General features: G+C 41.5%; 1 protein-coding gene and 1 pseudogene across 1 annotated transcript in view; one reads left to right on the top strand and one right to left on the bottom strand.

The window, feature by feature from the left end:
* Nucleotides 1-5,869: 5,869 nt before the first annotated feature.
* LOC697900 (heat shock cognate 71 kDa protein-like) lies at nt 5,870-8,849 on the bottom strand (annotated as a pseudogene).
* Nucleotides 8,850-12,628: 3,779 nt separating this feature from the next.
* RAB5A (RAB5A, member RAS oncogene family) overlaps nt 12,629-26,426 on the top strand; it is a 36,735-nt gene continuing 22,937 nt past the window's right edge. The window contains 2 exon segments of the mRNA NM_001261148.2: nt 12,629-13,023; nt 16,304-16,559. Of these exon segments, the coding sequence (NP_001248077.1) occupies nt 16,397-16,559 (163 nt within the window). The 5' untranslated portion in view covers nt 12,629-13,023; nt 16,304-16,396.

Here is a 26,426-nt window from a genome sequence, read left to right as displayed (position 1 = left end):
TTGTTAGATTTGGAGGGCAAGAAAACTTGAGTGATGTGGCGTTGGGCGCTAGATCAAATGTTCATCAACTTCTCTGGTTTCCCAAGCAATGCAGTCCTTTTAGGATGGTTTCAACGATTGGCTTCTTCCTGGCCATTGGCCTCTTCATGTTGGTGATGATGAACAAATAAACTTTCTGGTGATGATCCTTTTTTTAGGTCGTTCCTTGTCCAAGTACCTCCGCCCTGCATGGAGTTATTTTAGTACTAACAAACAACTGTAAATTCTAGAAATATTATATTTGACAACTGTGGCATAAAGACATCGTAAAGTCATTGAGAACATTTACACTTTAATAACTAGGCTTTAAATCACATTTAAAGTGCTTTTTTGTTTTTTGTTTTGTTTTGTTTTGTTTTGGAGATCGAGTCTCCCTCTGTCGCCCAGGCTGGAGTGCAGTGGCACAATCTCGGCTCACTGCAACCTCTGCCTCCTGCGTCCAAGCAATTCTCCTGCCTTAGCATTCCGGGTAGCTGGGATTACAGGCATGTGCCACCACGCTAGGCTAACTTTTTGTATTTTTAGTAGAAACGGGGTTTTACCATGTTGGTGAAACGAGGTGGTGGTTTGAGACCAGCCTGGCTGGTCTCCTAACTCCTAACCTCAAGTGATCGACCCGCCTCAGCCTTCCAAAGTGCTGGGATTACAGGTGTGAGCCAGTGCACCTGGCCTAAAGTAAATATTTTAAAGTTTGAGATATGCTACACAATAAGGCATATTGTATTTTAAAGATAATGTGGCAACTAAAACTTTATTGTTTTTAAGTAGGAGTTTTTTCTTAATTGGGGTTTCACCCCTCAGATTTTAATGAAAGTATATTTGGTAAATATTTGTCATGTTCTACACATATAGGTTATAAAACACCTAGCTTAGAATTTGAACTGAATTAGGCTGGGCACGGTGGCTCACACCTTTAATCCCAGCACTTTGGGAGGCTGAGGCAGGCGGATGACTTGAGGTCAGGAGTTTGAGACCAGCCTGGCCAACATCGTGAAACCCTGTCTCTACTGAAAATATAAAAATTAGCTGGGCATGGTGGCCAGCGCCTGTAATCCCAGCTACTCAGAAGGCTGAGGCAAGAGAATCACTTAAACCCGGAGGCAGAGGTTGCAGTGAGCCGAGATGGCGCCACGACACTCTACCCTGAACGACAGAGTGAGACTCCATTAAAAAAAAAAAGAAAAAAAAAACCGGCTGGGCACGGTGGTTCATGCCTGTAATCCCAGCACTTTGGGAGGTGGAGGCGGGTGGATCACGAGGTCAGGAGTTAGAGACCATCCTGGTCAACATGGTAAAGCCCCGTTTCTACTTAAAATACAAAAATTAGCTGGGCCTGGTGGCAGGCACCTGTAGTCCCAGCTACTTGGAAGGCTGAGGCAAGAGAATCGCTTGAACCTGGGAGGCGGAGGTTGCAGTGAGCCAAGATCACACCACTGCACTCCAGCCTGACGACAGGGTGAGATTCCATCTCAAAAAAAAAAAAAAAAAAAAAAAAAAAAAAAAAACAGAATTTGAAAAGAATTTACAGGATTCCAGAACTCTACGAAAACCCCTTAAAATCCAAAAATATTTTTTAAAAGTGTGTAGGATTCTGGGCACAGTCACTCATACCTGTAATCCCAACACTTTGGGAAGCCAAGGCAGGAGAATTGCTTAACACTAAAAATCCAATTAGCCCAGCGTGGTGGCTCACATCTGTAGTCTCAGCTATCTGAGAGGCTGAAGTGGGAGGATCACTTGAGCCCAGGAGGTCTACACTGCAGTGAGCCATCATTGCACCACTGTATGCCAGCCTGGGCAACAGAGTGAAAAAATAAATAAATAAATAAATAAATGTCCAGGAGTTCAAGACAAGCATGGGCAATACAGTGAGACCTGTCTCTACAAAAAATTTCAAAAATCAGCCAGGTGTAGTGGTACATGCCTGTATTCCTAGCTACTCAGGAGGCTGGGAGGATCACTTGAGCCCAGGAATTCAGGCTGTAGTGAGATATGATAATGCCACTGCACTCTAGCCTGGGTGATGGAGTGAGATCCTGTCTCAAAAAATAAAAATAAAAAATAAGGCCAGGTGCAGTGGCTCACACCTGTAATCCCAGCACTTTGGGAGGCCTAGGTGGGCAGATCATTTGAGGTCAGGAGTTCGAGACCAGCCTGACCAACATAGTGAAACCCTGTCTCTACTAAAAATACAAAAATTAGCTGGGCATGGTGGCCGGTGCTTGTAATCCCAGCTACTTGGGAGGCTGAGGCAGAAGAATTACTTGAACCCAGGAGGTAGAAATTGCAGTAAGCCAAGATCGTGCCATTGCACTCCAGCCTGGGTGACAAGAGCGAAACTCCGTCTCAAAATAATAAATAAATAAATAATTAAAAGTGAGTAGGGTATACTAGGGAGGCCAAGGCAAGAGGATCACTTGAGTTCGAGACCCGCCTGGCCAACATGACGAAACCCCACCTCTACTAAAAATACAAAAATTAGCTGGGTGTGGTGATGCTTACTTGTAGTCTCAGCTACTCGGGAGGCTGAGGCAGGAGAATCACTTGAACCAGGGAGGCAGAGGTTTCAGTGAGCCGAGATCGCACCACTGCACTCCAGCCTGGATGACAGAACGAGACTTTGTCTCAAAAAAAAAAACCAAAAAACTATTTTCTACAACTTTCTAGAAGGCTAATATAAATATTCTTCTCCTTAGTTCTTTTTTTATGGTGCCAAATTTAAAGTTTTACTTGAGACATTGCATTTTCCATTTGCAATAGTGTTTATAAAGTGCAATGTTATTTCCTTCCACGAGCACATGTTCCATACTCAAGTATTGAGAATGCCCAAGAATTTACTATAGCAGCTCAATTTTTAAACTGCTACAAACAGTCATATTGTGACCATGAAGAAGTATCCCGAAGACAAAAGCTAACACACACAAAATAGGACAGCAGTGAGATCATCAGGACCAAAGCTCTGATCAAACTGTACCTAAAACTCACATAACTCTAGACTTACAGTTACATGGGCCAGTGTCCCTGTTTGACTCGCACTTTCTGTTAACTATAACTGAAACATCTTTATGTCTACCACACTTAACAGTCAACATCCCTTAAGACTTTACTTACGGAAAACTTTTCATGGCTGGTAAATACTCTTCTCTCTTTTCCTTTGAGCTCCTCCAGTACCAAGAGTCTGAGTCACTCACTTTATCACTTCTCTCTCTCTCTCAGACATACGCACATACAACAAACCCTTGTGGCATATTTGTGGTGTTTTACCTAACTTTCTGCCCTTCCCTTGGTTATAGCCCTGACCCTGGTACAAGATAACATTTAACATTTGTTACACTGAATTGTGACTGTCAGTGCTTCTGTCTCCTCCTCCCCTGAAGACTGTCAGCTCCTGAGGGCCTGACAGTCCCTTGACTCAACTCCTCTCTACTTCCATGTTTTATGCTTTGACTCAAAGAGATTCGGCTTCGTAGGGAGAGAGGTGGAAGGCTGAAGGGCATCCATCCAAACTTGTTTACTAACATTTGTATGTTCTTCCCTAGTTAACTGCCTCTATGCCTTGGCTGGAGAGGGAGCCACCTAGGTTCCCTTCACCTGGAATGTCTATTTTCACACATTCCAAACTCAAGGTCAACTCTGAAAGGAATAAGAGCTATAATTGACTGGAAAAGGACATGTGGCAACTTTCTGAGATTATGGTAATGTTCTGTATCTCAGTAGGGATGTGGGTTACACAGGTAACATGTTTTGACATTTGTCAAAACATGAAATTATGATCTTAAGACACGTGCATTTATTTCATTTTATGGATATTTGACCTTTAAAAAGGTTCACATATTGAACTCTAGTAAATGGCATGCATGATGAAATGTTTAAAGGAATGTGTACACATGTTCATAATTTTGAAATGCATAAAGTGTTGATACATGGCTGGACATACGTGATAAAGTCAAGTGTAGTAAAATGCTAGTTGTAGAATCTGGGTGGTGGATATTTGGGTGTTCATAGTACAATTACTTTGATTTTCTGAATGTTTGAAAATGTTCATCATAAAATGTTAGGAAAAAAATAAGAAATGTGGGTTAACATCTCTGATGTCTTCACAGTCACAGACTTGGTTTAGACCCCATTACATCTTAACTGGAATCTTGCAATCACCCTTACACTGGCCTTCATGTTAGCCCACTGCAGTCTCTCCTCACCGCAAGGATCGCCAGAGAGAACCTTCAGAAACATAAATTGGACCTCTGTGATCCGGTCCCTGCCAACCTCTTCAGCTTCATCCCTGACACTTGCCACCTTACTGCAGCCTGTACTACAGCTCAACCCAGGGCTTGCAGTTCCACTCACACACTGGGCTATGTTATGACTTTCTGGTTTGGTTTTGTTTTGTTTTTGAGACGGAGTCTCACTCTGTCACCCAGGCTGGAGTGCAGTGGTGCGATCTTGGCTCACTGCAACCTCTGTCTCCGGGGCTCAAGCGATTCTCCTGCCTCAGCCTCCCGAGCAGCTGAGATTACAGGCACCCGCCAACATGCCCAGCTAATTTTTGTACTTTCAGTAGAGACGGGGTTTCACCGTGTTGGCCAGGCTGGTCTCGAACTCCTGACCTCAGGTGATCCACCCGCCTTGGCCTGCCAAATTGCTAGGATTACAGGTATGAGTCACCACACCCAGCCTACTTTATGACTTTCCACTTTTCCTCCTATTGTCCCCTTTGCTTGGAATGCTTTATTCCAACACATCCTCTGCCCTCCTTGCCTGGTAAATACTCTTCAAGACTCAACCCAGGGATTACTTCTTCCCAGTAGCACGTCTTCCCAGTAGCATGTCCTGGGTTGGGTCTCCTCCTTTTTTTTTTTTTTTTTTTTTTTTTTTGAGACGAAGTCTCACTCTGTCACCAAGGCTGGAGTGAAGTGGCATGATCTCGACTCACTGCAACCTCCGCCTCCCGGGTTCACGCCATTCTCCTGCCTCAGTCTCCTGAGTAGCTGGGACTACAGGCACCTGCCACCACGCCCAGCTAATTTTTTGTGTTTTTAGTAGAGACGGGGTTTCACCATGTTAGCCAGGACGGTCTCGATCTCCTGACCTTGTGATACGCCAGCCTCGGCCTCCCAGAGTGCTGGGATTACAGGCATGAACCACCACACCCAGCCATGGGTCTCCTTCTTTCATGCTCCCATAGCACCTCAAACTTATTTGTAACATAGTATTTATCCTACTATGATCTATGTGGGTTTCCATGTCTGTATACTAAACTAGATGCTTCTTGAAGAGCAAGCCTTCTAAAGGCATGCACAGGGTCTGATCTAAAAGAGGCTTTGATAAGCCACTGTAGAACTGAACAATTGATATTGAACTGGCATGGATGACATTCTGGCACTCTCCAACAACTTCGTGTTATAGATTTGATTGTATCTCCTCTACAGGAGTTTAAGGCCCACTGCCCCTATTGACTCAGCCATCTTTCTATGTCTCTCAAACACCATCTTCCTCATGAAGTCAACTCAATTTCCTGCCCCAGTTTGGAATGATCTCTCCAATTCCTTTAAAGGCTTACTTTCTATATACTTCTTTTTTTTTTTTATGAGATTATGCACCTTTTTGGGCAAATTTTGACTGGGAAAAATGAAACTACATTGACTGATGAAAAAAAAAAAAACTGCCACAGAATTTGCTACATACTTGGGTCCTTCAATGTTTCAAGTGTGTGGAACGATGCTGCATCTATACTTGGGTTATCTTACTCAGTGGTGGGCCCTCAGAAAGCACCACCAGAGGCAGAAGATCCACCAACAGTGAATCCCCTAGGCATTCCTCCTGCACTCTGCTACAGCTTGTTAATGATGGGATTGCAGACTTTCTCCAGCCCTTTCTGCTGATGTTCAAATTCTTCCTTCTCAACAGCCTGATTCTTATCTATCCAGTTAATAATTTCATTATGCCTGACAAGAATCTTCTGTTTGTCTTCATCATGAATCTTGCCTTGAAGTTTCTCATCTTCAACAGTTGCTTCCATGTTGAATTCATAGGATTCAAGGGAATTCTTGGATGACACCTGTCTCTGCTTCTCATCTTCAGCTTTGTACTGCTCAGCCTCCTGGACCATACGCTTAATATCTTTCTTGCTAAAATGGCCCTTGTCATTAGTGACAGTACTCTTGTTCTCTTTTCCTGTACTCTTGTGCACAGCAGAGACATTGAAGGTGCCATTGGCACCAATATCAAATGTGACTTCAATGTGAGGAACACCTTGGAGTGCAAAAGGTATGCCTATGAGTTGAAACTTGCCAAGCAGGTTGGTATCCTTGGTCATGACATGCTCACCCTTCATAAATCTGAATAAGCACATCAGGATGCTTGTCAGGGTAGGTAGTGAAGGTCTGTCTGCTTGGAAGGAATGGTATTATGCTTAATGAGAACAGTCATGACTACACCAGCAGTTTCAATACCATGGAAAGGAAGAATGACATACAAGAGCAACAAATCTTGAGCATTTTCAGATTTGTTGCCAGACAGAATGGCTGCTTGAACAGCTGCACCATAAGCAACAGCTTCTTTAGGGCTGATGCTCTTATTCAGTTATTTTCCATTGAAAAAGTCTTAGAGAAGCTTCTGAATCTTGGGGATACGAGTAGAACCATCATCCAGGAAAATATCATGAATCTGTGACTTGTCTAGTTTGGCATCTTGAAGGGCTTTCACTACGGGGTCCAGGTGTCACAGAAAAGGTCAGCATTCAGTTCTTCAAATCGGGCATGTGTAAGAGGTATAGAAGTTGATTCCTCCATAGAGAAAATGGATCTCAATACTAGCCTGGTTGCTCAAGAGAGAGTGTACTTAGCATGTTCACAAGCAGTATGGAGACGTTAGATAGCTCTCTTATTCTCACTGATATCTTTTGTATGCTTGTGCTTGAACTCGGCAATAAAATGGTGGACCACTTGGTTGTCAAAGTCTTTTCCACCTAAGTTGGTGTCTCCTGCTGTAGATTTCACCTCAAAGATTCCATCTTCAACAGTGAGGACTGACACATTTAAAGTGCCACTTCCAGGCCAAGTGCAGTGGCTCACGCCTGTAATCCCAGTACTTTGGGAGGCTGAGGCAGGTGGATCACCTGAGGTCAAGAGTTTGAGACCAGCCTGGCCAACATGGCAAAACTCTGTCTCTATTAAAAATAAAAAAATTAGCCGAGGATGGTGGCGCATGCCTGTAATCCCAGCTACTTGGGAGGCTGAGGCACAAGAATGGCTTGAACCCTGGAGGCAGAGGTTGCAGTGAGCCAAGATTGCACCACTGCACTCCAGCCTGGGCAACAGGGTGAGATTCTGTCTTACAAAAAAAAAAAAAAAAAGCCAGGAATGGTGGCTCACGCCTGTAATCTCAGCACTTTGGGAGGCTGAGGGGGGCAGATCACCTGAAGTCAGGAGTTCGAGACCAGCCTGGCCAAAAGGGTGAAACCACATCTCTACTAAAAATACAAAAAAAATTAGTCAGGTGTGGTGGTGGGTGCCTGTAATCCCAGCTACTCAGGAGGCTGAGGCAAGAGAATCACTTGAACCCAGGAGGCAGAGATTACAGTGAGCCAAGATCACACCACTCCAGCCTGGGTAACAGAGTGAGAATCCATCTCAAAAAAATAAATAAATAAAAATTCAAAAATACCACTTCCAAGGTCAAAGATCAGCACGTTTCTTTGAGCTCCAACCTTCTGTCTAAGGCATAAGCAATAGAAGCAGCAGTTTGCTCATTGATAATTCTCAGTACATTGAGATAAGTAACAATTCCAGCATCTTTGGTAGCCTGATGCTGAGAATCATTAAACTAAGCTGATATTGTGACCACAGCATTGGTAACACTCTTCCCAAGGTAGGCTTCTGCCATTTCCTTCATCTTTGTCAGAACAACAGAGCAGCTGTCCCCAACCTTTTTGGCACCAGGGACCAGCTTCAAGGAAGACAATTTTTCCACAGACCAAGTTGCAGGGGGTAGGATGGGGGGAAGATAGTTTTAGGATGATTCAAACACATTACATTTATTGTGCACTTTATATTATTATTACATTGTAATATATAATGAAATAATTATATAACTCATCATAATGTACCATCAGTAGGAGCCCTGAACTTGTTTTCTCACAACTAGTCTTTCCCATCTGGAGGTGATGGAAGACAGTGACAGATCATCAGGCATTAGATTCTCATAAGAAGTGCTAGATCCCTTGCGTGTGCAATTCACAATAGGGTTGACACTCTTATGAGAATCTAATGCTGCCACTCACCTGACAGGAGCTCAGGTGATAATGTGAATGATGGGGAGCCGCTGTAAATACAGATGAAGATTCACTGACTTGCTGCCACTCACCTTCTGCTGCGCAGCCAGTTCCTAACAGGCCACAGCCCGGTACCAGTCCGTGGCCTGGGGATTGAGGACCCGTGCCCTAGAGGACACCTTTCTGGACAGACGTTTTTTTCTCTCTCCCTTGTATTCTACTTGGACCTTGGGCCTGCCAGCATTATTCACTACTATGAAGGGCCAATGCTTCATATCAGACTGGACAACAGCATAATCAAGTCTGTGTCCAATCAGCAATCAGATTTGGCATCAAAAAGTGCGTTCATGGGGTTCATTGCAACTTGATTCTTTGTGGCATCACTGAGCAATTGTTCAGTATCAGTAAAGGTGACATAGCTTGGAGTGATTGGATTTCCCTGATCATTGGCAATTACCTCTATTTTTCCATGCTGGAAAACAACCACACAAGAGTAGATGGTGCCAAGATGAATACCTACTGCAGGTCCCTTAAACATGGTTGTTTGCATGTAGGCTGGATTGGATTGTGAAGAAAGACACAGGAACCCCAAAAGTGGCCACTGCATTCAATAAATCCCAATAAATTCTTCAAATGACTTTGCAGTATGTAAATCAAGGTAAGGCCTCATTCAATTCATTCAGTCATTCTACACATAGGTATTGAGTCCCTCCCTATTTTGTGTCAGTGTTGGGAATACAGTTAGCCCTCTGTATTCCATAGAAAGTATTTGAGTTAAAAAATGAAAAAAACACAAAATAATACAAATTAAAAAACAATACAACTATTTACATATCATTTACATTGTATTACTTATTATAAGTAATCTGAAGATGATTTAAAGCATACAGAATAGCCTACATGCAAATACTACACCATTTTACATGAGACTAGAGCATCTGTAAATTTTGGTACCCTCATGGTGGGGGAATAGGGGAGTGTCCAAGAACCAGTCACCAGCAGATGGACTGACTGTATAACCCAACCCCTATTTCATGGAGCTTATCGTCTAGTAAGGATAGATAACCATCAAGTGGAACGATGCAAACTATCGTATCAAATGGTGCTAAGTGTTATGAAGACTGCATAATATCATGTCAAATGGTGCTGTTATGAAGACAACAGACCGCTTCGACATGTAAGAAAGCACTTTAGAATTAGTGGGCTTAGAAGTCCCTAAGGCAGATGACATTTGAGCTGAAGCCTGAATGATGCCCTCCAAAGACACAAACTTTTTAAGCATGACTAGCTTAAGTTTTCACAGCCTTTTATTCACTCACTTGCTGCCATGCCAATGTTTCAGTTACTGTTGGTTTGTCTCCAGGAAAAATTTTGAATTGTCTCCAGATAGCTCCAATTAAAAGTAAATGTAAACTTTCATTATCATCTATGCAAAGATTCATTCTTTAGCTACACAAGGGAGGACAGATTTCCTGGAAGAGAAGGAAAAGGGTATGGGGACCTGTGAATGGTTGAGAGGCGCCTGCCACTGGGAATTTGTTATTGAGTATTTAGAGATTTGAGGGCAGTATAAGCACCAAAGACAGTGTTTAAGTCTTTATGATTATTTCTCCATTTTGTACCTTCCGTAACAAATTCTATCAACTGGTAGGACTCCACATTTGACACTAAAATATATACAATTATCAGTCCTCCTCAGTTATCTGGGGCTATGAAAAAGAAAACACAAGCATATTGCAAGTGGCAATACAACAACAGAGCTTTACTGTAGCATTTTAATTCCTCTAAAATTACTACTGGATCTTTAGAAATGCCAGCCACCAGGGCAGCACTCTTCCAGGCAAACATTATGACTAAACTGTAAAATATTGTGAAATGTATTCATGAAGGAGGTGAAGACAAAATCAGTAAACAGGAATGAGTGAGGAAGCAACATACTGGAACGATGAAACAGGGAGTTTTTTGCAATTTGTAAACTTCAGCATCAGATGTTTCGTTGTGAGGTCTTGTTAGTCCAATGTTCACAATTCTAAATGTAATTAAGTTCACCAATACTTTGGGGGTTCCTATTATAGCAGTCAAAGGTCTTTTGTGAAGAACTGAAATGATGAATAACTGATCGTCACAGCCCTTAAAAACCTTATAATTGAAGGAAAGGCTAAGGAGTAAAGTCCAGGTGCTCATTAACTATTAAAATAAGGCAGATTTTAAGACAGATATTATAGGGAGCAAGGCAAAGTATTGTGAAATTACAGAAAAAATAATAATTAAATCCAGTAGAAGTATCTGCAGATGCTGTCTAGAGGAACTGGTGTCCTGGCTGAGATGGAGCCAGCAGTTATGGGCAATAGTAGTGTTTCAGGTGGAGAAAAAAAAGTGATCAGACACCAAGATGGCAACACACAGGCAATATTCAGGGAACACAGATACGTGTGGTCAGGGGACAAATAAAGAGTTTGGGGAGAGGGATTCTATAGAAATAGAATGAAAGAAACGTGGGTTGGGACTAGAGTTAAAGAACTTTAGACTGGCAAGTAATGAGATAGCATTGAACATTTTTCTAGTAGAGTGGCTAGTGTAAAGAATGGACAGAAAGAGCAGCAGTATGCATTAATTTCAGTTTATATAAATACTACCATGGACCAGGTGTTGAGATTAGACCTCAAATTTGGGGATTAGATAATTTGTTGATAGAATGGACAATGGTTTGTGAGAAGAAAGAGTTGAAGATGATTCTGCAGTTCCAAGTCTGGGTGACTGGGAGGATGTTAATGCCATTCTCTAAGCAGAAGCAGGTTTGGAGTGGAATAGGTTTGGTTTTGGGCATGCTGTTGACATGACAAAACTGATGTCACATATCCTATTTCCTGATTCCTCCTGGGATTGTTTCAGAGCTATCACCATGATTAATAGTTAATATTGGAACAACTCCTTGAGAATAAAATGCCACAGGTACCATTTATATATGACACATTACGTTCTTCTGGCAACTGGGTAGTTGACCTGAAAGACTGGCTGTTCGAAGTTCAAATCATCTTCATTACACAATGCTGCCGACTGCACGCCCACAGGATACCTTAACCCGGTATGCTTCAAGGACAATATTCTCGCCATCACAACAGAGCTATACATTGTAAACTGCAAACTGAAAAGTTGCCTTTATTCTGAAGGAAAATCAATTTAATATTCTTCTACCAAATTACCAAAACAATGTTTCTGGCGGAGGCTGGGGAGGGGTTGGTGGCAGAAGCCTTTCTAGAGACTGACTATTGTATGGGATTCACATCTTCAGTAGGTCCCCCGAGGAGGGTAACGACGTCTCGGGTAGTCTTTCACCAGAATTGTGTTCAACAACTCATGTTCTGGAGCCAAGCCGCAGATCAGAATCCAGCTTAGGCACCACACAGCAGTGTTCTCGGACAAGTTACTCAATCTCTTGTGTCTCAAATTATTTACCTGTAAAATATCTACAACTAGAACTGAAAACTTGGCTGCCAGGCACTGGGCTGGACACAGATTTACAGCGGTGAGGACAACCAAGGGGAACTAAAATTCGAATGTAGGGAACAAACGATTAACAAGTTAGTTTCAGAATGAAAGACTCCTAGCGTAAGAATTCAATTGGATAATTCCTGTAAAGCATTTAGTACAGTAAAGAGCGAAGAGAGATTTTGAATAAAAGGTAGATGCTATTTTAGGATTTGGCCCTCCCCGCCCCCTACCAAAACCACGTAAACTCTTAATAGAAGCGACTTTTGTCAGGCGCCTAAAGGCGGCTTTTAGGATAGGAAGGGTCCTCTCTTCCTACTTGGGGTAAATGCGTTTTACCAGCCTTTACCGACCCACCCAACCCCAGGGACATTTTTTGGGGGGAGGTTCTCTAGTGCTAGACAAGTTCTCTCTAATAAAGCCCCTTCGACGAGGTGCCAGGATTGGGGTGAGGGAACCTTGCCGCTCCCACAAGGGCTGGGCACAAAAAACAAACAAAAAAATAAGATATTTTGGTCTTCCCCCAAAGCATAGTAAAAGAATTTCCCCCGAACCCGGCCGCCGGGAGCCCAGAGACCCCCCAGCCCAAATAACAATGGCGCTGGAGAGGGCGTGGCCGCGCGTACCTGGGGTGGGGGAAGGGAAGAAAGGCGGCCAGCTCCGGTCAGAGCCACTCGCAGGGTCACGTGACATCTTGCCTCGCCCCGCCCCGCGAACAGACCTGGGCGGGGAGGGATTCGGGAAGGGGCGGGGAAGCGGATGGAGCGGGGGCACTGGCGATGACGGGAAGTGACGAAAGGGCGTAGTTCGCTGCGTGCGGCGACGTGGCGGCGGGGCCGACACCGGACAGCGGAAGTGGCTCCGGCGGTGGGACTTGAGTGTTTGTGTTTTGGTTCGTGAAGGCGCCGGCGGCTGGCCTTAGGGGAGGAGGCAGAGGGAGGAGGAGGAGGAAGACTTCGTCGGAACTCCAGCGCCGGCGGCTGCGGCGGAGGAGGGGAAAGGAAAGAGGAAGGCGGAGCGGCGAGAGGCGGAGACGGAGCCCGACAGGGGCGGCACCACGGCAAGAGCCCCGCACAGTCCAGTGTGAGGGGAGCGACGCGAAGAGCAGACGGCGCCGCCGCCGCCACCACCACCGCCATAGACACACACTCATCCTACGGGCCACGCCTGGGCCTTGGTGCCAGGAAGCTTCGGCCCCGCAGCCCGGCTTGCTGCGGTCTCAGGTAACCGAACCGCCTCTCCCCCTGCGCAGTGGGGGTCTGGACCCCAGGTTATCCGCGATCCCCAGCCTGTCCGCGGCCCTGCGGGTACTAAGACCCCCGCCCCTTCTCCCTCATGCGCAGCAGTAGCCTGGACCAGAGAACTATCGAACCCGGCGTCTTGTTCTGCCAGCCCTGGTGACTCATCCTCAAGGGGCTCTGGAGACCGGGATTTGGGGACTGACTGAGGGAGCGACGGGTGTCACCCTTTCCCTTCTCAAGATGGCGCCGTGGAAAGTGTACTGGAGGCCGCGGTTCCGCCTGGTCCCTGTGCTGGCAGTCCTGGGGGTCTCGGTCAAAGCCAGCCAGGTTCGGGGGAGGAGGTTGGAAAGGCCAAGGGACCTGGCGAGTGGTGCTTATCCAGGCGATCTGGAGTTGGCTATAAGCTACTCAGGTGCTCTCCAAGCAGGAACCCGGGCCTACTGCAGGTGTGAATGTGGGGAGCTCCGCCTACCTGCAACTTCCAAAGACGTGTAGTGTCGGTGGGTGGGAGACTCGTCAAAATGGGCCGTCTAGAGACTCTTGTCTTATGTATGGAAGGTAGTGAACTACAGCGTTAAATAAATTCGAGATAACAGGACCGCTGAATTCCTTCAATGGGTAGAGACCATGAAACTTGTTCTGATGTTATCTTTCCTGGAAGCTGTTTACCTCTGAGACTTTCAAACTTTTAAGTTCTGAACGTCATAGTTCACATACTTGGTTTTTGTCTTGCTTAAGTGGAATCAAAGCGTTCAATCAGTTGCCTTTTACATAATAAGAAAAAAACACTTGCACATCTCTGGGAATACTCAAGACTGCTCATAAACTTTATTCCTAAAGTAAAATGGAAATGATAACTCAGCATTTGTGTAAGCAAAGTACATGAAACAGTGCCTGGCACAAAATAAGTGCCCAATTTTTTGATCAAAGAACACTTAGAAGGATTTTAACTATAGAATGAATAACAGTTATTTTCAAAAGATTACAAATGTATATTATGCAAAATTCTTGTTTTGCAAAACAAGTGTCAGTAAGCAGTGAATACAAATGAATACACGTAATTTTTAACCTTCGTGTTATGCTAAGTGTGTATTTACTATTAACTCTAGTTATTTCCTGTTTGAGATCCTCAAGGGGAGTAGCCACAGTTAAGTAACTTTAAACCTTAAAAGTCAAAGTGAAATCAGAATCTTGTTTGATTTTTTTTTTATGGGAATCTGATGTTTTGCCTGAAATTTTGAAAGTACCGTAGAAATTTGGAGCATGTTGTCCTTGATAAGTAATTTCGTGTTTTTGTAGATAAAAAGACAAATGGAAAATGTTTTAATTGATACTGCTTGTGTAATATCTGAAGATGTATTGGTGCATTTTCAGTACATATGATGTTCTCTAGATATTTTCTTATCAAAGGACCACGTTATTGACAATTTCAATCCCTACTATGTTTATTAGAGATTGTTTACATGTATTGTTTCATTTAATTGTCACAGCAGCTATGCAAGTTAGATATTATGGGAATAGAGACTTGGAAATTAAAGAATTTGCCCAGGCGGAAATTGGTATAGCCAGGATTAGACCCCCAAGTCTGGTATGTTTGTGGGGAGGGGGATTTTTATTTATACGTCGTTATTTAGAAGCAACTCAGATATTACCTCAATTAATCTGTACATATTTCAGAATGTAATGGTAAAAGATAAGGACTCTAGAAAGCTGGTGTTTAGTTAAGGCAGGGAGGTAGTTTTATTGCCTTAAGAACTAAGATCTCGTGGACATGTTAGGGAATTCAGTATCAAGAGCATATTATAAACTGATTTTATGGGAAAGGCGTATTTCTTTCTTTTGTTTTTAATATAGAGACAGGGTCTCACTGTTGCCCAGGCTGGTCTCAAGCAGTCCTTCTTCCTCAACCGCCAAGTGTTGGAATTTACCAGTATAAGCCACTGTGTCCAGTGTGAAAGACATATTTCTTACATGAGGTAGCTAAGTGAAATATAGCAGGGTTTTTAGAGAGGGAATCATCAGGTTTAATATATTAGCATATATTCGGATTTTGATTAAAGATAGAAGGAAACTGTTAAGATTGGTTTGTGAGTGGATTGAAAAAGGTTCTTCAAATATTCACTAATTCCTTAGAGATTAAAAATTAGCACAGAAGTTGCCATTCAGGCTAGATTTTTTTAATGTGTTGTTTAAATAAAAAATAATGGCCTGCAGGCTGGGTGTGGTGGCTCACACCTGTAATCCCAGCCCTTTGCGAGGCTGAGGCAGGAGGATTGCTTGAGCCCGGGAATTCAAGATCATGCTGGGCAACATAGCAGGACAGTGTCTCTACCAAAAAAGTGGCCTGGCATGGTTCTGAGCGCCTGTAGTCCCCAGCTACTCAGGAGGTTGTGGCAGGATTGCTTGAGCCCAGGAGGTGTAGGTTACAGTGAGCTATGACCATGCCACTGCACTCCAGCCTGGGTGAGAGAGCAAAACCCTTTCTCAAAAAAATTAATAAAAAAAAAAAGTCATGCATATTTTTCGTCTAAAAACTACAAAAAAGTTGCAATTAGTGTAAGTAAATAAGTCAGTAATAATCCCACCACATAGAGAAAAACTGTTAGCATTTCTGTGTATGGTATACTTGAGCAGATGAAGAAACAGTTTTAAGTCTGTCTGCCATTAGGCACACAAACCTGGGATACTGAAAATATTTGTTGTCCAAAATTACCGTTAATTAAATGAAAAATGTGTCGTTTAACAGAAGACTTCAAATAATACTAAACTCTAGGATCTGTTCTAAAAGCTTCCCATATATTAATAACATAATTTTTCTCAAAACAATGTTAACCCAAGTAGCCTGGCTACAAAACTTGAACTCAAGTCATCTCTCAGGTTGCCTGGGTTTGAAACTCAGCTGTGTGTCACTTCTGTGACAGTAACTATGTGACCTCAATTAAGCTTCTTAACATCTCTGTGCTTGTTTCCTCATTTATAAGGATTGTAATAATATCTCATTTTATAGGATTGTTGAGAAGTTAAGTACTTAAAGTACTGCCTGGCACAAAGTTGAAGCTTTGAGGTTAGCCTTTAAAAAAAAAAAAAAAAGAAAAAATGATTTTGGGCTCAAATCCTATACTTTTAAATTTCCTTTAAAAGATAGTGACATTGAAGGTCTAGTAGAGCTTAAGATAATCGTGCTATAGGCAAATTTTAAAGTGATTAATAGTAAATTTGCTTTACTGATTTGTATATTTAATTCATAATTGTTTCTTTACAGGTTTCTTTACCTCCAGAAAGAAGAATATTGACCCCTTGAATTCTGGAAGTTCATTGAAGAATCTGAAATTAAGGACTTATTTCAAATTTGGACATGGCTAATCGAGGCGCAACAAGACCCAACGGGCCAAATACTGGAAATAAAATATGCCAGTTCAAACTAGTACTTCTGGGAGAGTCTGCTGTTGGCAAATCAAGCCTAGTGCTTCGTTTTGTGAAAGGCCAATTTCATGAATTTCAAGAGAGTACCATTGGGGGTGAGATTTTCTTTTTTCCCTGCTTCATTTAATCGAATCATACGTTGACAAAGTATTTTGATGTTCCAATTGTGTGATTATGAATAGCTAAGTCATAGAGTGAAGAAAAGAGCTGTTCAGCTTACCTTAAGCTTTAAAACTTGCCTTTATTTTTGTGAAAATGATGTGTTTTTACATTTGATTGTTTGGTTAATCCCTTGTGGTTATATTGTCGCTAAAATACAGATAAAAACATGAGTAGAATCAGTGTCTCAAGTAATATGACTTGACCTGATACCTATTTCTAGCTAACAAGTAGAAGCTTCTTCAAATTAATACAGTACATGTTTGTGCTCAATTATATTGGTTTAAAATGAATAGTAAAAAAAAGTAACCTTAAATTCTGATCTATATAACTGAACTATTTGTAAATCATTATACTTATTTGTAAAATTAATTAAATATAATTAAATACTGCTAGATGTACTTTTTTTGTTGTTATTTAAGAGATGGAATCTTGCCTAGGCTGGAGTGCAGTGTCCGGATCATAACTCACTGCAGACTGCAGCCTGGAACTCTCAGCTCAAATGATCATCCTGCCTTAGCCTCCCACTAAGTAGTTGGGCCTAAGGGTGCTTGCCACCATGCCAGGCAAGTTTGTTTTTTTTTTTTTAAGAGTCTCAGTCTTGCTGTGTTTCCAGGTTGGTCTTGAACTCCTGGCCTCAAGTAAGCCTCCATTCTCAACCTCCCAGGTAGCTGTGATTATAGGTGCTCCCTGCTAAGATGTACATGTAAGAATGCTCCTAAGCTGAGGGAAGAGAAAAAGTGATTAATGGAAAGGGACATGACAGGAAAATGGAACCTGAAGAAAAAGATGAAATGAGAAGGGAAAAATAGGCACTGACAAGGTGGTCATGGTGCGACAGAGATGAGGGGAAGGTAAGATGCAGGGTGAAAAGGAGACAGCGAACAGTACGGTATTGTCAAGAGAGGACATGAAGTGGGAAAATTGAATTTTAGCTGGGCGTGGTGCTGCATTCCTGTAGTCCCAGGTATTTGGAGGCTGAGGCAGGATTATTTTAGCCTAGGAGTTCAAGTCTAGCCTGGGCAACACAATGAGAACCCATCTCTTTAAAAAAAAACAACAAAAAAAAATTGACTTTAATCAAAGAAACCTATAATTATATAGCTGTGGGACAAGAGAGCCTCTTTTGGGCCGCTGTTTAATCTGTGAAATGATGCTTTTAATCTGTGAAATGATGCTTTTCAATTAGATGAAATGTGGGAAGAATGACACAGTTTGAGATTCACGATATTTTGCAAGTGATACATAATTAAGCAATGCTCTTTTCTGAGGTATTTGTATATATGTTTTAACCCCATCCTGTAAAATTAAAGTCAAACTGTGGAGATAAGACAGGTAGATACCAGCTGGCATGTGGCAACTTCTTGGAATCTGTCTTTCAGAAGCAAAACTTCATACTGTGCATTTAGTGAGTGTTCTTCAGCAAATATGCTTGAGAATGTTATTCATAATCTTAGACCCATTCTAGTAAGATAAGTTACAGAACTCTACTGCCTCCTGGCCCTTGTATATCTTGTTACAATGTTATATTAGAATGTTTTATGTTTTTTCTAATTGCTGAACATCAGAAAGCATCATGGAGCTTTTGAGTCAGAAGTCTTGACATTTTAAAAAATGTTAATACACAATATATTAGACATCCTTTGTGATCTTTTTTTTCCTTGAAGGTACATCCACATGTGATTTTGTTGTTGTTGTTAATACACTATATCCATTTTAATAATGAAATACTGCTTCTCTAGGTTTCGCTTCCTCCAGAAGCAATTTAATCTAAAGCTAACAATTTAATCTAATTAGTCCAGTAGGAAAAGGTTAAAGAATGCTAGATCATGTACACCCACTTACTTTACTGTTAATGGCAGCATTTCCCAAAGTATATATGCATTCTGGGTTAAATACCTGGGCCAAATACGTTTGGGAGTTACTATATGCTACTCTTTTCTCCTCTCTTTATTATTTTATTAAAATAATAAAAAATCTGAAGTACTGTAGTATAGAACTTAATTCCTGGGGAGCTTTGCAAGAGCTTAAGGTTAGAATTTTTATCTTGTTTTGGGTAATCCACTTCTAAGTTTATTTTTTCCTAATGATAGCTCAAGAAGGGTGTTTAAAAGAAAAATATAACCCATATCCTGTGTATCATAAACATATCTCTGATACGTGTGTATCTCCATATAATGTCCATGTAACACCAGTTAGATTGTCTTGATTTCATTAATGAATTTTTCGTAAAGATTTTCATTTCTATTTGTAGAGCTTCCTATTTAAAAACAAAAATGAATTTGCATCCAAATTTCTATTAATCCTTTTTTTTTTTTTTTTTGAGACAGGGTCTCTGTCGCCCAGGCTAGAGTGCAGTGGCGCCGCCCTGGCTCACTGCGACCTCCGCTTCCCAGGATTGAGCGATTCTCATGCCTCAGCCCGCCAAGTACCTGGGACTATAGGCGCAAGCCACCACTCCTGGCTAATTTTTGTATTTTTAGTAGAGATGGGGTTTCACCATGTCGGCCAGGTTGGTCTTGAACTCCTGGCCTCAAGTGATCCGCCCGCCTTAGGCTCTCCAAGTGCTGAGATTACAGGCATGAGCCACTGCCCGTGGCCTTTCTGTTAATCTTTATTGGATACTTTTTCACTGTGCTGACCCCATGTGAATACTATTCAGGAGGTATGACAGTACCATTATGATTATAGCTGTGGACACTGTTCTTTTATGCTCTGTACTCATAGCTTTTCACCTTTAGGAGCTAGAGTAGATGTAAAACATTTAAGAATTTTAAGGTTTGAGCTATTTCATGATCAACTCAAAAGGTCTATAACTTGCAGGTAATACGTATTTTTGTTTTGACTGACAGGTAGTAGAAGTTACCTGAAAAATGAAGCCAACCAACTCTTTTGCATTTCAACTGTTGGGTTTTTTTTTTTTCTTTTTGAGACAGAGTTTCACTACGTGGCCCAGGTTGGAGTGCAGTGGTATGATCTAGGCTGACTGCAACATCCACTTCCCAGGTTCAAGCGATTCTCCTGCCTCAGCCTCCTGAGTAGCTGGGATTACAGGCCCACACCACCACTCCCAACGAACTTTTGTATTTTTAGTAGAGACAGGGTTTTGCCATCTTGGCCAAACGGGTCTCAGACTCCTAACCTCAAGTGATTCACCTGCCTCGGCCTCCCAAAGTGCTGGAATTATAGGCGTGAACTACCATGCCTGGCCTCAGCTGTTTAATTTTCACTTTACTGTTTATATCTCCTGACTTGAGTTATTGTTCTGAAGCACTCACTTAAAATTTTCATCTCTATTTGATTGTGTTCAAAGGTGGATATCATATGTTACATTCTTTGTGGATTCTGGATCCACAAAGAAAGAATATCAAGATTTCTTCTGTAATTTGTGTGGTTCTTCCTAAATATAATAACTTGATTTAAAAATTCCTGTTGCACTGGGCATGATGGCTCACATCTGTAATCCCAGCACTTTGGGAAGCTGAGGTGGGCAGATCACTTGAGTCCGGGAATTTGAGACCAGCCTGGCCAACATAGCGAAACCCCATCTTTACAAAAAATACGAAAATTGGCCAGGCGTGGTGGCACACACCTGTAGTCCCCGCTACTCAGAAGGCTGAGGTGGGAGGATTGCTTGAACTCAAGAGGCGGAGGTTACAGTGAGCCGAGACTACACCCCCACACTCCAGCCTAGGTGACAGAGTGAGAACCCTGTTTCAACCAAAAAAAAAAGAATCCTTGTTGCCTCACCATACTTCATGCATCTTACCCCTATAGCACTCTTGATGAAATTGCATGCAGCAGATTTAGCAATTTAGAGAGTTCTAGCTTGTTTGTAGGGGTTTAAAGTTTGCATGACATTTATGTTTTTATTGTTTGTCTGAAGTTAGCCGAGAAGTTAACAAGGAGCAGTAGGCTCAGAGAGTTGTCTTCCTTCTTTGCTTGGTACTGCATCTCTAGGCTCAGGAGCTCTTCAGTAAATACTTGTTGAATGAGGGCTAGCCAGCTTTCGTTTAGCACCTTGAATACCTGAAAAAACTTTAAAGATTCCTAGTGAGTTTCTCTTCTCAAGAAATATTTATTTTTAAGAAGACATTTATGTGATATTTATAAACAAATTAATCCTCAGTAGTTAGAATATGCGGTGAAATAACAAGCAGACAGTCCTTTTTTTCTCTTCTGAGAAAAGTGCTTCATACCACAGTTACAATTTTGTTTGCACTAATCAAAAATGTCTTATAGACTCTAAAGTTTAGGTAATGGAACTGTACATGAAAACATTAACATTCCTCTTGCTGGTTCTGTGATTTTTGAACATTAGCTTAGAACAGTGGTCCTCAAAGAGCATTCCCACTTCCAGAAGCAGCTGCATTAACTAGGAACTTGTTAAAATGCAGAATCTCGTGTTGAATCAAAGCATTTGGGTGGGACCAACAATTTAGGTTTTAATAAGTTTTCCAGATGATTCTGATGGCATGCTAAATTTGAGAACCACTGCTTTATGTGTTCTGAGTAGTTGATTTTACATTGATACTAACATTGATTCTCCCATACACAGAATAATTGTGGGGTTTTTTTGAGGTGCGGTGTTTGTCGGAATTTTAAAAACATTGTTGACCGGGTGCGGTGGCTCATGCCTGTAATCCCAGCACTTTGGGAGGGTGAGGCTGACGCTGGAGATCACGAGGTCAGGAGTTTGAGATCAGCCTGGTCAACATGGTGAAACTTCATCTCTACTAAAAATACAAAAATTAGCTGGGCGTGGCAGTGGGTGCCTGTAACCCCAGTTACTCAGGAGACTGAGGCAGGAGAAACATTTGAACCCAGGAGGCGGAGGTTGCAGTGAGCCGAGATCGCGCCATTGCACTCCAGCCTGGGCGACAGGGCGAGACTCCACCTCAAAAAAAAAAAAAGAAAGAAATTTATTGCAGTTATTAACTCTAAGTGAAGTGCTGTTTCTACTTATATATTTAACACCCATCTAAATTGGTTAGCATGGCAAACTAGTTGTTTTTATTCTAAAACAACATCTAACAGGAATAAAAGTTACTGTTAAAATGAAGAAAAACAAGGCTTGTTTCAAACTTATTATTAACATACTATTTTACCTAACAATTCATGGCCAAGTAATTCTCAAGAATAAACCATTGTGGTTAAGAAAGAAGACTGTATCCAGATTAAAGTTTTTACCACAATGCCTGGCACAGAGTAAAAGGTTTATTAAATTATAGCTATTACAGTTACCATCACCACTGTTACTTTTGGCTGAGTCATTTTATCACTGTTGATATTTTTGTTGTATTGTCATGATATAGTATTATCTTGAGATGGTAGCTGTTACACCTAGTGCATAGCATTTGATTTAGAAAATTTGAAGATTTGAAAAACTTTGTGTTTTCCTTTTTTTTTTTTTTTTTTTTAAACAGCCTGCTCTGTTGCCCAGGCTGGTGTGCAGTGGTGGCATCAAAGCTCACTGCAGCCTTGATGTGGGCTCAAGTGGTCTTCCCAAGTAGCTGGGAACTGACTGTAGGCATGCACCCCACACTTGGCTAATTTTTTATTTTTTTGTAGAGACAGGTCTCACTGTTGGTGCCTAAGTTGGTCTCAAACTCCTGGGCTACAGCAGTCCTCCCACCTCAGCCTCCCAAGGTGCTGGGATTATAGGTGTAAGCCACTGTGCCCAGCCCAACTGTGTTATTTGTGGAAGTTTCTCAGAGGGAGAAATTACAGGGCTAAAGTACTACATGTATGTATATGTTAAAGTTTCTTCCAGTAACTACTTAATAATGTGTACCTGAAAATTGCTAAATTGTTAAATGTCCTCACCATTAAAAAATAGTAAGTGCCAGGCGCATGGCTCATGGCTTATGCCTGTAATCCCAACACTTTGGTAGGTCAAAGTGGGCAGATCGCTTGAGACCAGCCTGGCCAACATGGCCAAACCCCATCCCTACCAAAAAAAAAAAAGCAAAAAGTAGCTGGGCATGGTCGTGCACGCCTGTGGCATGAGTATTGCTTGAACTTGGGAGGCAGAGGTTGCAGTGAGCTGAGATAGCGCCACTGCGCTCCAGCCTGAGGAACAGAGTGAGACTGTGCCACGGAGGTTGCAGTGAGCCGAGATAGCGCCACTGCACTCCAGCCTGAGCAACAGAGTGAGACTCTGTCTCAAAAAAAAAAAGATAAGTAGGTGAGGTGATACAGTATTGAATTACCTTGATTTAGTCACCTCACAATGTGTACATATATCAAAACGTATTATATATCATAAGTATGTATTGTAAATACATACGATTTTTATTTTCAACAATACCTTAATAAAGCTGGGGAAAATAAAGTTACTTCCTAAACAGAAAAGCTAGCTAGAAAATTTAAATCCAAATAACTTATGTTTTTCCAGTAGCAGAAAGCTTTCTACTGTTGCCCTTCACTTGTTAGCCTTCCGAATGGCTTGTTTGTATAATTATAATCTGTGCTTGTATCTTTTTGCATGTGCACATTGTTAAAAGTACTTTTGAGAAAGAATAGAAGACCTGGAGACCAAACCACCAGCATGTGGTTTTTGATTCATGAGAAAAAATGTGTGTTTCAAATATTCATTCTACTTTCTGATACATTGATAGTTAAAATTTGTGGAAGTTAATCATTTGGTTTCAAGTGAAATATTATCATCTTTATGCATGATATTTTCTTCTAAAAAGTACATATTCAGAATTTGAGAGGTTATTACCTAGAGAAGTTGATAGAGATTTGATATTTCATATCCGTTTATGTCACAACCTAAAAAAGTCTTTCAGTAGTCTTAACTATTCCCTAACTTCTTAGTTTAAAATATTATCATATGTGGCTACTTTAACATTCCTGTGAGCTGGGAGTCGGTATGCATGGTTCTCATCCTCACATGCTTTCATAAGCATTTATGTGAACTCTGTTTATACATTTGTAACACGAGAGTATTGAACTAGGTCAGGATTCTTGTAGGCCAGGTGTGGTGGCTCACGCCTGTAATCCCAACACTTTGGAAGGCCGAGGCAGGCATATCACCTGAGGTCAGGAGTTCGAAACCAGTCTGACCAACGTGGCAAAACACTGTCTCTACTAAAAATACAAAAATTAGTAGGGCGTGGTGTCATATGCCTGTAATCCCAGCTACTGAGGCATGATAATTGCTTGAACCTGGGAGGCGGAGGCTGCAGTGAGCTGAGATCACACCACTGCACTTCAGACTGGGTGACAGAGTGCTGAGGCATGGGAGGCTGAGACATGAGAATTGCCTCAACCTGGGAGGCAGAGGTTGCAGTGAGCAGAGATTGCACCACTGTGCTACAACCTGGGTGACAGAGCGAGACTGCATCTCAAAAAAAAAAAAAAAAAAGGATTCTTGCAGAGCAGATGTTCTTATAAACTGTATACTCTTCTCATTAAACAATATAGTCAATACAATTTAACTTTTGTTTTCTTAAAATGTATTTTAAGATTTGGAATCATGAGCATCAGTTTCTGCCTTGCCATGCTTAGTGTGTTGATGCTCTCTGGTGGTTTGGAAATATTCAAGCTGTTTGGTAGAATGATTTTGCCAAATAGCTCTTAGTGAACTGCTTTTACTGATTCACTAATTTGCTGCTTTTATTTGTTATATATGGGAAATATTAGGTTGTCTAAAGCAAACCAAAATAAAACCGGAAATCATCTCTGATGATTCTAAAACTAGAAATCAGGGACGACTTCTTGGTATAGTTTGGGAGACAAATTGAGTAAACATTGTAATCTGGTGCTATATATTAAAGGTTTTTGAAAGTGATATTATATGCCACTTTTTAAAAATTAAGCCTAAATCTCCAACTGATCTTTCTGTTAATGTACTGATTTATATTATATATAAATATCTCCAAAAGAGGATATGCATAGAAAGTAGTCTCAGTTCCATTCTGAGGAAATCTGTACATTTGCATAAGCTTTAGTGCATGGACTTTGTGAGATTTATTCTGGCTGCATTTAGTCTATTTTTGCTAGCTCTCTGGTTGTGTTCTGATTTTTTGAGACAGGGTCTTGCTCTGTTGCCCAGGGTGAAGTGCAGTGACATGATCATGGCTCACTGCAGCCTCAGCCTCTTGGGTCAAGCAGTCTTCTCACCTTAGCCTCCCAAGTAGCTGGGACTATAGGTGTGCACCACCATGCCTGGCTAATGTTGAAGTTTTTGTAGAGACGAGGTCTTGCTGTGTTGCCCAAGCAGGTCTTAAAACTCCTGACCTCAAGTGATCCTCCTGCCTTAGCCTCCCAAAGTGCTGGGATTATAGGCATGAGCCACCGCGCCAGGCTGCATTCTGAATATATAAGGTTTCTAGATAATTGATCTTTTCAGAGACACACTGAGAGGCACATGAAAGACACTTGGTTTTGAATAATAATTGGTGGAGGCAATTTTGCTTTTAGAATAGAATAAATAATTCTTACTTGATAGAAACATGGGAAATTTTGGCAAACTGTTTCTCCCTTTTTTAGGTTATATACCATAATAACCTGACATTGCATATACATAATCTTGTTTATGAAGTATGCTGAGTAAATTTATGATAGGATAATATCATTTGGAGTTACATCAAGAGCCTTTTCAGCAAACCTCTTTGTGAAAGAGAGTAAAGATGTGTAAGAGTAAGAAAAGAAACAAGAGTACTTCTAAAGGTTTTTGTTTGTTTGTTTTTGAGACAGGGTCTTGCTCTGTTACCCAGACTGGAGTGCAGTGGCATGATCGTGGCTCACTGCAGCCTCAACTTCTGGGCTCCAGCCATCCTCCCACGTCAGCCTCCTGAGTAGCTGAGACCACAGGCCTGTGTGCTCCTGCCCCCAGCTAATGATTTTTGTATTTTTGGTAGAGATGGCTAGTCTCTGTGTTTCCCAGGCTGGTCTGGAACTCCTGAGCTCAAACAATCAACCTGCATTAGCGTCGCAAAGTGCTGGGAGTACAGGCGTAAGGCATTTGTGCCAGGCCTCGGTTTTTGTTTTTTCATTCATTGGTTACCTTGATGTATATGTAAACTTTAGTTACTTAGTTACTAAATTCTTCAAGATGAAAAAGTTAAGTGTTAACTGAAGTCATATGTTAGACTTTGAAAATAAGAATGCATTACAAATCAGAATATCTGAAGTAAGTGTTGCTAAACAGCATTCATCCTTCTTTCGAGGAAAGGTAGAAGCAGGATGAAGAACCAGTTAGTTATTCATGGTTTTTTAAGCCTTAAGTGTTTACAGTAGTAGTAGTTGGATATTCTTTGGGTCCCAAATAAGAAGTGGGTAATCTTGATACGTGACTAGTCACTGCATAATTATCAGACACCTTCAGCTTTTCTCAGTCAAAAAACTGTTCTTTATCTTTGCATTAAACTAGAGCCAGAATGTGTTCCACTTAGTTACTATCATTTTTATTTGAGGTATAACATGAATAGAATTTTCTCCTCTATTGCATTCATATGTAATTTGTGAATTTTAGAAATGTGTGACTTCTAGGAAATAAAGGATAATTTAAAGATAGGATACTTAAAATAATTACTTGTTATGTGATACATTCCTAGAACTTAAACAGCTCTTTCGCAGGTTTCATCTGTACCTTGTCATGGCTATATGGGGAGGTACTAATTTTATAGACAAGGAAACTGAAGCAATAAAAGTTAAGTATATGCTTGAAGTTCTGCAACTAGGTGACAGCTGGGATTAAAGACATCTTTCTGAAATGCCATTCATGTTCTGGAATGTACTGTGTATGTGTGTGTTTCTCCTTGCAAGAACCTCTCAGACTGTTAAATAATATG

The sequence above is a fragment of the Macaca mulatta genome, chromosome 2 (genome assembly GCF_049350105.2).
Source record: "Macaca mulatta isolate MMU2019108-1 chromosome 2, T2T-MMU8v2.0, whole genome shotgun sequence".
NCBI classification, from domain to species: Eukaryota; Metazoa; Chordata; class Mammalia; order Primates; family Cercopithecidae; genus Macaca; species Macaca mulatta.
Note: the sequence above shows the minus strand (reverse complement) of the source record. Positions and strands in the feature narration are given on the sequence as shown.